The sequence below is a fragment of the Athene noctua genome, chromosome 24 (assembly GCF_965140245.1).
Source record: "Athene noctua chromosome 24, bAthNoc1.hap1.1, whole genome shotgun sequence".
NCBI classification, from domain to species: Eukaryota; Metazoa; Chordata; class Aves; order Strigiformes; family Strigidae; genus Athene; species Athene noctua.
In genome coordinates this window covers 367,026-379,947 of record NC_134060.1, presented here as the reverse complement: position 1 = coordinate 379,947, position 12,922 = coordinate 367,026, and the positions used below count along the sequence as shown (strand labels likewise).

Genomic DNA, 12,922 nt, shown 5'->3' with positions numbered 1-12,922 from the left:
TAGGCACATGTTTCCAAACTTCTCCCAACACGCGAAATGCTGCGGGAATCAAAGGACCTGCGAAGGCGAACACAATGCTCACACGGCGACTTTTCTTGGCATTTGCCGGAAGAGAAAAGGTTTAAAGCAGAGATGCGAGCTGATTCTTCCAGGGAATGCAGTAACGACATTCGCAGCCTTTCTTGGCAGAACCACAAAGTACCGGGGCACAAGACCCTGAGAGGGAAAACTGGCGACATCAGAGAAGCCGAGTGTGGTTTGGGTGCAAAGGAACCTCCCTGGCGGTACCGGGGTGCGTTTATTGCCGCTGCGATAAGCGGGGGGAAAGTTACGTTTAGAACGTTCTCCGCTCAACTGCGGACTGCAAAAAGTTGCGTGCAGATCGGTAAAATACCGAATTCCGCCGAACACGGGGCTGCAGCGCGTCTCCAGCGCTCGCAGGTCCCGAAGGTCGGGGTGCGGCCGTTTATTGTGCGCGGAAGAGCGGGAGCGCCGCGAAGTTCCGCCAAAGCGCCGGTAACGGGACGGGCAGAGGCCGCCGAGCCCCGCCGGGGCCAACCGCGCGGCTCCCGGGGAACGGCGGGGCGACCGCGGCCACCGGGAGGACTCGGCGGGGCCCCGGGGGCTCCGCGCCGCAGCGAGCCCCGTTCCCGTCCGCGGGGCTCCGCGCCGCAGCCCGCAAAGACGACACGAGACCGGTTCCTGGGTAAATGGTTTATGTAAGTAATAAAATATTTACTATAACATAAATAGAAACGTACCCTCGCAGTCTACATTGGTTTTGCAATAAAGATACAAACAAAAACCGAAACCCAAGGGGATGGACCGGACCGAACCCACCAACGGGGGGGGAGAGAGCTCCGCGCGCGGTTAGAAAATAAATAGAAACGGGCCGGGAAGTGACTTGGAAGCGTCCTCCGGGCGGGCCCGGGCCGGGGCGGGCGGAGCGGGGCCGGGGGCGCCGCGGCCCCGGGGCCACGCGAGGGAGGGAATAAATTAGAGATCGCAAACCTTTGGCTACTGCTGCTGCGGCCGCGGGCGGCTCCGGCGCGCAGGGCGCCCGTGGCGGGCGAATAAATACAGCGCGGGCGCGGAGCGGGCGCGGCCGGGCCCAGTCTGAGGAATAAATTAAAGCGCGTCTCCCGCCGCCCGCGCCCTCTCCGCCGCCGTCGGGGCCGCGGCGGCGGGGCCGGGCAGTCACTGCACGGCGCCGGGCAGCGCGTGGTGCAGCGGCGACGTGTCCGCCTGTGCGTAAACGTCCTCCATGGGGGGGTGCGGGACCCCGGCCGGCGTCATGCGCTTCTCCTTCTGCCGCCGGTTGCAGAACCAGACCCGCACCACCTCCTTCTCCAGCTGCAGGGAGTCCGCCAGGGAGGTGATCTCGTGCGCCGAGGGCTTGGGGCACTTGAGGAAGTGGTTCTCCAGGGCGCCCTTGACGCCCACCTCGATGGAGGTGCGCTTCTTGCGCTTCCGGCCCTGCGCCGCGATCTTGTCCAGGTTGGTGGGGCTGCCCGTGCTGGAGTCCGTCTCCTCCAGCCACTTGTTGAGCAGCGGCTTCAGCTTGCACATGTTCTTGAAGCTCAGCTGCAGCGCCTCGAACCGGCAGATGGTGGTCTGCGAGAAGACGTTCCCGTAGAGGGTGCCCAGCGCCAGCCCCACGTCGGCCTGGGTGAAGCCCAGCTTGATCCGCCGCTGCTTGAACTGCTTGGCGAACTGCTCCAGGTCGTCGGAGCTGGGCGCGTCCTCGTCCGACGGCTCGGGCGGTCCCAGCGGCGGCGGCGGCGAGGCCGCCAGCTCGTGGCCGCCCGCCTCCTCGGCGCCCAGCGGGTCGCGCAGCCCGTGGTGCAGCGCGGGCGCGGGCGGGCCCAGCATCCCGTTGAGGCCGGCGTAGGGCTGCGCGTAGAGCAGCGGCTGCCCCGACGGCGGCGACATGGCGGGCAGGTGGTGCGCGGCGCCCTGCGCCCAGCCGCCCGCCGCGCCGCCCGCCGGGGCCGCCGGCGGGTGCACCAGGGCCGGCCGGTGGTGGAAGGCGGCGGCCGGCAGCTCCTCGCGGGGCCCCGGCGGGCCGCCCTTGTGCTCGGCGGGCGGCAGGTGCCCGGCGCCGCCGCCGCCGCCGCCGCCGCTGCCCCAGTCGGTGCCGGCGCTGGGCAGCCACTGGTGGTGCGCCAGCCCGACGGCGTGCCCGGCGGCGGGGGCCAGCCCCTGCAGGTACTCGTGGTGCATCATCTTCTGCACCTCGCGGTACGCCGCGCCCTGGTGCAGGCGGTCGCCGTCGGGGTGCAGCAGCGCGGAGCCCCGCGGCAGGTACTGCGCGGCGGCGGCCATGGCCCGTCTGCGCCGGGGCGCGCGGCGCCGCGCTTTAGAGCCGCGCGCCGGGGCGCCGGGCCGCCGCGCGCCGGCCCCGCCCCCGCGCCCCATTGGCCCGCGCCGCCCCGCCGCGGGCCGGCGCCGCCCGCCGGGCGCCGCCCCGCGCTGCCCCGCCGCCATTGGCCGGCGCCGGGGCGGCCGGCGGCCGGCGATTGGCCGGCGGGGGCAGCCCGCGTGCGCCCGGCGGCGGCCCGGCCGCCCATTGGCGGAGCGCGGCTCATTCATGCCGAGCGCGCCCGGCCCGGCGCGGCCCCGCGGGCACCGGCGGCCGCTCGGGCGTCGGGGCGGCCGCTCTCCCCCGCGGCGGGACTCGGCCCCGGCGGGCGGCTCCGCCCCACGCACCGCGCGGGGCGGGGCTCCGCCGGACCCGCGCCTGGGGCCGTCCGGGCGTCGCGGGACCGAGGGCCCCGGCAGCGGCCCCGGGGGCGTCTGGGCGAGGGCTGGGGCGGGCAGACGGGGGGTCCGTGGGCAGAGGCGCCGGCAGCAAGGGCCGGGGGAGCCCGGCGGCGCCGCGGAGGGGCAAGGGGCGCCCCCGTTAGCCCGGGTCCGGGCCTCGCCTGGAGCCCGGGGCGCCAAGTGAATCGGGACGGCACCCGGAACATCAATCACTGCTGAAAATTAATCCCCGCCGCCGTGCTCCGGAGCCGGCGACCTTTGCCAAGGGCTCGGGTGAACAGTGAGCCACCGGATCAACACGTGGACGAGTGTGACATGTCGATGCCGCGCGGTGTCCTGCGCCCTCCGGGCCGGGCAGGGCGGCTCTCGGCCCTTGAGGACGTTAACTGCGGCCTCCCGGAGGCTCTGCCCGGGGCGGGGTGCAGCCATCACCCCCCTCCTACCCCCGACCCCCATCAGGAGTGTCCCCCCCCTCTCCCGCAGCCCCTTTCAGCCCTGGGGGGCCGCTCTAAGGTCTCCCCGGAGCCTTCTCTCCTCCAGCTGAACCCCCCAACTCCCCCAGCCTGTCCTCACAGGGGGGGGCTCCAGCCCCCCCAGCATCTCCGTGCCTCCTCTGGCCCCGCTCCAGCAGGTCCGTGTCCTTCTGCTGTTGGTGCCCCAGAGCTGGACCCAGCCCTGCAGGGGGGTCTCCCAGAGCGGAGCAGAGGGGGAGAATCCCCCCCCGGCCCTGTGCCCACCCTGCTCTGGGTGCAGCCCCGCACACGGGGCCTTTCTGGGCTGCCAGCGCACGGTGCTGCCTCACAGGCAGTTTTCCACCCCCCGACCCCCCAAGTCCTTCTCCCGGGGGCTGCTCTCCTCCCCTCCTGGCCCAGCCTGGGTTTGTGCTGGGGTTGCCCTGGCCCATGGGCAGGACCTTGCCCTTGGCCTCGTTGAGCTCCATGAGGTTTGCCCGTGCCCCCTCCCCAGCCTGCCCAGGCCCCTCTGGCTGGGTCCTTCCCCCAGCGTGTCCCCGCACACACAGCTCGGTGTCGGCAGCGAACCTGGTTTCATTTTTTTTCCCGAGGAATCCTTTGCAAACACTGCATACGTTTGTAATGAATATAACCCTTCCAGATGATTCAGTGACATGCTGTAAAATATCATACTTGGTTAAGCATTTTCTGTATATTTTTTTTCTGACCTAGACTCATATTCATGTCAACTCTCCATGATGCAGTGCCATAATATTCAAATTTCTGGTAGCCAATTGCTTTTGATATTTATATCCAGTTTTAAGGGAATCACAATGAATAAACGTGCCCAGCTCTAACTTTATGCAAAATAAGCTGTGTGTAAATCAGTAAATCATTAATAGAAATGAATCATTTCCAAAGGCTGAGGACTGGATTGCGTTTCAAAGTTTTATCTGTTTATGTATTTCAGAAGCCACCGAAGGAAAAAACACACGTGCATGACAACTTGGGTCCCTATCGCAGACACTTTACACGGGAGTATTGGTTTATGCTCAGTCAAATGATCTTTTCACACCAAGGCATTGTGCTCTGGGCTTCTTTTGCTTAATAAAAGTTGAATTTAAAGACTGGAAAGAGCAAAGAGCAGAGGAAGACAAGAAATTCCCATTTAACACCTTCCTCAGCAAGTCCAACTCTAGAAGCAGCCAGGTGGCAAAGTATCTCTTTTGTAAAACAATGGGAAGGACTTAAGAGCAAAGGAGCGTGCTGACCCTAAGCAGAGTGCGCAGGAAGGGTTAAGGTACGTCCCCGTAAGCACTAAACTTCAGGAGCTGGATGTGCACGTTGGTGTTCCTGGTGCCCCTGTCTCCACTGAGGAGTGGTGCCGCTTGAAACACCCCGTCAATACTTCATCACGTTGAAAGTGTCTTTGCTTTTTAAAAAATATTTTTATTGTGTGTATTATTATTTTTACATAGCTTTTCCAGAGCTGTATCATCCAGCAAATCCCTGTCGGAGAGCATCCAGGTTTCCCCGCAAAAGCCAGGTACTTCGTTGTGCCTCACCAGGAACAGAGGCACGAGGCCCATTCCCTCCTCAAGGAGTGAACAACCCCGCGGGCAGCGTTCGGTGGGATTCATTCTCTGTGTGCCGGTGGCAGCGCCAAAACTTGCCTAAGGCAGCTGGGTCTGAGCCTGCTGGGAGGGGGGGTAACGCGGCGAGCTCTGGGCGCAGGGAAGCGGCGTCCCAGGTGACAGGGACGCTCCGGCTTGCTGCTGCCTGGGGATGGTCGGCGACAGGGCCCGTGTCGTGTCAGGACACCGTGGCCGAAGCCCGTCTCAGAGGCGCTGGAGGAATCCTCCCCATCAGTTTTCCGCTGGATGCACGGGCATTCCAGTTCCTGCCCCCCCCATCCCAGTTTGGGGTCAGCTCCTGCAGGTAATGCCAAAAGGAGGTGCAAGACCTGACCTGCGGAGCCACCGGGTGCAGCAGGAGGGGCTTGGAGCAGGGGACTCCCTCCAGCCTTGGGTTTGAACATCACCGGCAGGGGCTGGGCGGCTGTTCCGGAGCTACGCTGCAGCACAACGACGCACCCACCGACACCCTGCGACGGGAGCGCACAGCGGCCTCGCTCGCGGGACGAGCCCCGGCTGAGCCAGCAAAGTCAGATGCGTTGCCGGGGCTTGAACCGGCCTGGCCATAGGAACTGCTTCCTCTTCTAAGGCAAAACAACAAAGACATCGCTGCTTCTACCCCCAGGCCAGCAAGACTCCCACACGGTAGGCAAAAATCAATTTGAGAAAAGAAGATGAGCTGGATTCTGCGAGCTTTGGGACCAGGAGATATGGCAAATGCCAAACACAGTCAATGGGAGAGGCTCGCACCCTGCAACCGTGTGCCTTGAGCCACCCATTTAGGAAAACCTGGTCATGGCTGCCCGACAATCTTTGATCAAGAGCGAAAGTCCTTCGGTCGCAGCCTCACTCTGAACAGGATTAGGCCACTTCTTCAGCAGTCACCCAGTTCCAGGCACGCCAGGGGGACTCTTGGGAAGGGCAATTGCCCTGTAAGTGACATTAACACCCGGGGGTCCCTGGGGGGTCTCCAGGGGTGCTGCCGCTCCTCCAGTCATGGTGGGACCATGCCCTGGCTCCGGGTCTCCTGCAGCTCGGCACTGCCTGCAGCCAGCTGCCGTGAGTGCCCGGGCCTCACCTCAGGCATCACTCGAAACAACTTGACCAAACGTTGGGTCAGTGGGTTTGCCCCATTTCTGCAGCAAGGAAAGATACCGGCGTTACCTGTCGGCTGTAAGGAGCCCAGAAGTCAAGTCTTCTCCGAGTAACTCTGTGAAAGTCCCCTGGGGAGAGGCAGCATTTCCCCACATCTTTAGCTTTTTGTCTAAATGTCCTTCATCTAGGACCAGAGCACAGATAACACATTTTTACAACTTGTTGATGGTTATATCTTTTGGCAAAATATTCTTTTTTTCTTTGGTCATCTCAACTTGCAGAATGCTTTTTAGTGACTGACAATTAACAAGTTAGTGGCTGGGACAAGAGTGGTTTTAACCATAAAACCAGAGAGAAAGAGAAATAGAGGGTGAATCATGGAGAACACTTAAAACAGATGTGTGAGGTGTGCTCACTGTGATGGGCTTTAGTCGTATATGGTCCTGTAATTATCTGAGAATTGTTCAGAAATATGTTCTCACAGGGCCAAAATGAAGGAAAAAAATGTTGCTGTGATCTTTTATATAATCAATGAAATTTAGATTAGGCAGTCACTAAATTCTTATTTACACAACAGACCTTAATGGCTCCAAAGGAAGCACTCAAATACAGTCGACAAATAATCCCTATTTATGAAAGCCCCATAATATGCATTTACATAATCCCCACTTTAAAAAGCTGTATCAGCTCTAAAGTTCTTCAGCTCAGAGATATGCCCCAGGGGATTAAAAGCACCAAACCAAACAAAGGGAAGTGGAAGGTGCACACGCACACGACAGACGCGCAGGGACGGGAGGTGGGGATGAGGTGCCAGCTTTCCTCACACGCGCAGCCCGCGAGCGGCTCGGCTGTGACACCGCAGCGTCCCCGCATCCCGTCCCTCAGCTCTCCTTCCCTTCCAGAACAAATACAGCCCCGGTTAATCAGGGACGCCCACCGCAGTGACACGACACAGCCTGTGCAGCGGCTCCAGGACGCAGGTAGCAGCCGCTGACTTGGCACAAAGCCAGCGGGTCACGCGTTTTATTCATGCTCGAGACGACTGGACATTTGCTAATATTCCCATGTGATGGATGCGGCGTTCTGCTGTCGGAGGTGCTGTCCTTGAGATAAGAAGTATGACAGGGTATAGATCCGCACCGAGCATGTTAATGTTGCTGAAGGGTTTGAATTAAAAAAAAAAGCTGCTCCTTACTGTGCAAAACAAGCTGTCCCTGAAAAGCTGATTCTCCTGGAGAAATGCAAACTTTGGATACCGATTTGTTACCTTCTTTAATTTTATGCTGTTCAGCAACTGCCCGTTGTTTAGGAACAAAATGCTGTGACTCTTGTCTGGTGAAGCACCAGTTCCGCACTTCTGACGGCTGGGCAAAGCATATACTGGATTCAGTCAAAGTAAGAAAGGGAAAATACTGCAGAATTAATTTCCAGCTTCAGAGAAATGCCTTCACTGCCTGTATGTTCTTAACCGTGTGCATGTGTCTTTCATTTCAAACTCTTTCATTAGCATTTATAACACAAACGAGAACATGGAAGCACAGAAATGCTGGTATTTACCTTCGGTGAATGCCAGCACTCAAGTGATGTGGAGTTTTGTCTGCAAAAACCTCATCCTCTCCCAGAGCTCCCGGCTGTCAGCGAAGAGCTGCAGGCACCAAGCGCTGAGCTGCACCCTCGCCACCTTCCCAGCCGGCCCAGCCCTCCCCCAGACGCCAAGGGGGTTCTTCAGGTTCTTTGCCGGGCGCGGGCAGGGTCCCGCGTCCCCTCGACACCTCTTCCAGCGGGGCCCGAGGCAGCCGGCTGCAGCGCCGGGCGCCCCTGCCCGCCTCTCCCCGACGGCGTCTGCTGCCCTCAGCCCCGGGGAGCGTAACGGCCACCAAAACTCTTCCCCCTAAACCCTTAAAACTTGCTCCCCGAGTGAGACGGGGTAGCAGAAGGGCTCAGCACTGGACTGCATCAGGTGCCTGAAGCACTAAGCATTTCTTCCCAAAATAACACAAAAGATTGGTAATTTCGCTCTGTGCCTTCCGAGCTCTGTTCCACCTTAATAATGAGGCTTTTGAGTTAAGGCTTCCATTTAATGAGGCTCTTTGCAGTTTACATAAAACAACCACATGAATAAATACTCAGTTTAGAAAAGATAAGACCTGGGGATGAGTTTGGCGGGGGTTCAGCAAGGAATATTATGCATACAGCAGATAAAGGTGTCTACGGCTGTGCCGTCACTTGATCTTGTCAATCTAATATCAACTCGAACATGGAGGAGAAGCAGCCGTTACTTTACCGCTGTGCGGTGAGTAACGGGACCTCAGGAATCGCCACACCTGGGGCTGGCGGAACCCAGGAGCTCTCACGTGCTCGTCCCTCAAAGCCAGGCAGTGGTGATGGGAGCCAGCACGGCAATCCGCAAAGCCCGACTGCTGAGAAAGGGGAATTGCACGGAGAACGGCTCATTTCTTCATTTTCCCAACATATTTGGTGTAGGACACGTGTGTTCCTTCATTCTCTCCACTCCACTTTGATTCACGATGCGCAGCTCCAGAGCTGGTCCTTCCACACTGCCGGTACCCGCTTCCCAGGTTGGCCACCCGAAATGGGGTGTTTTGGAAAATGTACAGATGTAGAAGGACAGGGAGGCAGAAATTGTCTTTGTGGCAAGGTCGAGATGCGAGGGTTGGGAGACGAAGGGCTGAATCCCTGTAATTTGATTGTTACTACAAATTATGCCTTGTTTAAACTCTCCACCTCAGGTTTTGATCTGTTATACTGGTGCTAATCCATACATTTATGCCTTGCTACCCCGGAGTCAAAGCGGTATCATTCAGCTCACTGTCAAGACCCCGAGTCCTCCCTACCTTCTACCTTCTGTCTGCACCGTCACTCTATCGTATGTGCACTGTTTGTGACTCGTCATCAGCCCTGTTGTGATAACAGGCAGAGGACAAGAGTTCAGAAGGAAGGAAAACATCCATTTTTAATGAAATTCACTCACTCGATGAAAATATCAAACTTGATCAGTTCCAAGACTCATCTTTGACCAACTCACCCAGTGCCTTCTCCTTCTGTGGGGCTTCCCAGCCGTCTATCTGTTTCTGTCCTCCCTTTAACCATTTCCTTACTATTTTAAGCTAACCTTTACTTCCTTCAGTCCTGCAGAGATCCCTTACGAGATCACAGAGGGGGGGATGTGGGGGTGTGGGTGTCTGCACCATAGAAACAACACAACAGAGCCCGACGTGTAAGGTCCTATCTGGCAGACAATGATTGTGCAAACAAATAGTATTGAACTGAGTGGGAAGAGCAGGTGCTGTAAGTGACAAACCTCTGCAGCCACAACCTGGACCAATTCACACTATTACTGTTGGGATAGGAGGAGCTGAGGGTGAGGAGCCTGCTCGGTGCTTTGGCAGGATGTTCAATCCGTGAGTCATCGCTCTACTGGAGCCATACCAGCCCCTTGGCCAGACAAGCTTTGCCTTCATTAACTCTTTCCTGCAGGAGAAGCAGAAGCCAATTAATTACAACTTAGACTTTATTCCATTAAACTCCTCTAAGCTCCAGGGGAAGAGCCTTAAGACTCTACTCTGATCCTGTTGCCACTGACGCCAGTAAAAAGCTCTCCACAGACTTGGATGGGAGGAGGCACTAATTCCACGTCTGCTCTCAGCCTGGAGCACGGCCACACTCGGTGCCACCGCCAGGAGGGCTGTCCCTCTGAACGCTGTCCCTCTGAACCCAGTCCCTCCGAACTCAGTCCCTCTTCCCCATCAGCACCTGCCTTAGGGAGATCCCCTGTCTGCACGGTGATTTCTGCTGGTCCCAGTGACGACGGACTGGGTGGCCACCCTCCCAGAGGCCATTCGTGTTAGTTACCATCAAAACCTTGCTCCTGTGTCTTACCTTAAACATTCATTCTGCTGCTCTCTATAAAGAAAAATTGGGAGCCTTTCACTTTCCAAGCTGAACCGACTTTAATTAATTTGATTTTCAAAGACTGATCATCACACCTGAAACGACAGACTTCAGGTCCTTCCCTAACACTTACAGTTTTCCGTCTAGAAGAGAAAACTTCACAAGCAGGGACTAAGTCTCAGCTCCACAAGGCTGGCCTTAAGTGGGCAAATCTTAGAAAAGAAGCATTCCTCAATCTCCTTTTCATAAACTACCTGTGTTTCACAGTCAGGGGACCGAAGGCAGGTTGTCTGTGTCACGCTGGACTGCACGGTTGACAAGGCAGGAGTGGATCCTGCTTTGTCACAAGAACAAGTTAAACGCCATCACCTGCTGCAACACTGCTGACATGTCTTTGCCCGGGGTCCGATGCCATAATGCCACGTACTCTACAATGCATAACCAGCTGGTCTTTTATTCACAGGCAGATTGCTTAGGTATTTCTGTGGAACGAGGTGATAAAAGAAGCGTATTATTTATACAGCATACAAAAATGCAACTAGTCTTCTGGATACAGGACAGCGCAGTTCAAAGCCAAGTTTCTCTTTGTTCCTTGTGTGTTGCAGGGAGCTCACTGGCGAGGGCCCAGCACGTCTCAGACTGGTTACGGGACTGTCTCGTCCCAGCTCCGGTCTGTGCCACAGCCCGTACGGCTCGTGTGTGTTTGCCCGCGCTGTGAGCCGGCAGGAGCTGCTCCTGCCCTCGGCCGTGCTGCAGCGCTGTGCCACCCCCTCGCTCCCACTACTGAACACTCTTCGGCCCAGTCCTGCTCCTTTGGGTCAACATCTTCTAGAACCTACCAACAAAATTCCCGCAGCAGCGAGGAGAGCTGCCGTACCGCGCTGTAGCCCGCAGAGGTGGGGACGGCACGGGGCCGCTCAGCTGCAGGTCTGCCGGCCGAGGGACACGTCTGTCCTCCCGGGGGAAAGGGCGGAGGGCTGGCAGCGGGGGAGCCTGCAAGGAGACAGGGTTTCAGTCATCCACGTTGGCTATAAAACCAGAGTTCTCAATACGCCGTTGGTTAAAGAAATCAGGATACGCAGCAAAGTACGGAAGTGAAGAAAAATGGTTAAACAGGCATCACATTTCATCTTTATTTCTTTTCTTGTCAATCCCTTTCCTGTTGTCTAGTAAATTCTCTTCTGGGGCACTGTGGTTTGGCAATTTAGAATTGTTTAAACCCCCCAGATGAACACTACCTCACAAGGGGGTCGTTTAACATCCAAGGTCAGGTCTTCAGTGACTGCAGTGCCTCACCTCAGCTTCAGCTGCTTCAGCTGCTTCTGCACAGCTATAAACCCACAGAAAAAAATTTAATATGCACCCCCTACCCAGGATTTGCACTTTTGCCTTTTGTAGGTGCTGGTAGAAAAGCAGACCAGTTTTGCACCTGAGTTTTTGTGTGCAGATTTCTACATGAACAAAGAGAAACGACGCGTTGCAGACGCGTCTCCGTGGAGCAGATTGTTAAAGAATGGAATGGATACCTGTGCAAACTCAAATGGCCTGTGCACTTTATTCCCCCCCTTTCATTCAGTCTCACAGCGTATCGTAACCCATTTGTCTACAACTTACCTGTTCAGAAATGCCGTATTGCTTCAGTTCAGCTCTTACAAGCTGATGCTCTACGCTGCAGAACGATGAATGTGCATCAAGGTTGCCTGTTTTTTCTAGATGCACTGGTCACTTCATACATATGCACAGCAGAGAAAACACAAACTGGACAAAATATAAGGTTAAGATTCACTAAAGCTAATTAAGAACGATATACATAATTTCAAATAACTGAAGCAAATCTTCAGCTTGAACATCATTTTCCCTCTGTCCCCATTTAGTCAGTGTGATCATCAGCTATTGATTATAAACTTAAAGAGTTTAGAAACTCTTAATGCATCGGGAGGTCAGAAGGACCATTTTTTAGGGGGCAGCATAAAACCAACAGCAACCCGACAACCTTACAGATGGCCAGCCAGCCCAAGGCCTTTTGGATCTGTCTGGACTTCGACTCAATTGAAAGTAAGACACACGGCTGGGGTGTTCCTCTTCCCTCCCGTCCCCCCTGGGAGAGGGCAACACCGTGCAGCCAGGCTGGGCTCTGTCGTGGCTGCAAACGTGCAGGGGCACCCCTGGGCGCCCGCACACCCTCCCGTCCTGCAAAGGCCGAGAGTGTCTGCCTGAGCGAGGGGGACCCCAGCGAGGGGGAGCAGCCGGGCTCTTGCCTGCGGGAGAGGAGCCGGGATGTGGAGCCGGAGACTCCTCGCGCCTGTCCCGGTGTCAGTGGGGCCGAGTCTGCTGAAACCCACTGGGAGAAGTGGGGGGAAAGGGAGCCCTGGAGATGGTAAAAGGGCAGAAATCTGAAGTTGGGGTGCTGCCCGCACTCCCTCGGGAACAGAGCCTCCAAAGCAGGGGCTGGTGCTTGGCCACCGGGCCGCACATTTTAACTCGGTGATGGCCCGGGAGGGCTCGGCGCTGTCGGCAGCGTGTGTGCCACACACTGCCCACCCCCCACACCGTGGGTGCTGCGGCTCAACCGCTGCGTGAGGCGGGACCGCCAGAAGCGCATCGCTAGGCAGTGTGGCACCGCTGGCCAGCCTGGCCCCGGGTCCGAGCCGCTGGCAGGGCAGCGAGAGGAGCCGCAACGCCCCGGCTGGCACCGGGAACCGGCAGGGTGGAGGCACAAAGCTGCCGGGGAGAAATCAAGAGAGAAGACCTGCATCTGTGGAACGTGCCCAACAGAGAGAGATGGGCAGGAGCCTGGAGCGAGCATCCCCAGCACACAGGGGTCCTGCCCCGGCCTCGTGCCCCTCCTCGGCTCCACCTGGGAGCTGCTACCTCCGAGCATGCAGCAAAGTGACTGACAACTGTCAGGAGTACCTGGGTTTCAACTGTAATAAGATGAATTCAGCTCCTCTGTCTCCTGGGGGGCAGCAAGCTCGCGCCCCATCCTGTGGCTCTTCAGCAAGGCCACACACTGGCTCCCGGCGACAGCAACGTGGCCGTCCTGCTGGGAGAGACTCTCCACTTGCT

The 12,922-nt window shown here is 57.6% G+C and overlaps 1 protein-coding gene across 1 annotated transcript; it reads right to left on the bottom strand.

Moving 5' to 3' along the window:
* Positions 1-707: 707 nt before the first annotated feature.
* Positions 708-2,325, bottom strand: POU3F1 (POU class 3 homeobox 1). The gene has a single exon (XM_074926175.1). The coding sequence runs from the start codon at positions 2,323-2,325 to the stop codon at positions 1,198-1,200; it is 1,128 nt and encodes a 375-aa protein (XP_074782276.1). The 3' UTR covers positions 708-1,197.
* Positions 2,326-12,922: the final 10,597 nt, after the last annotated feature.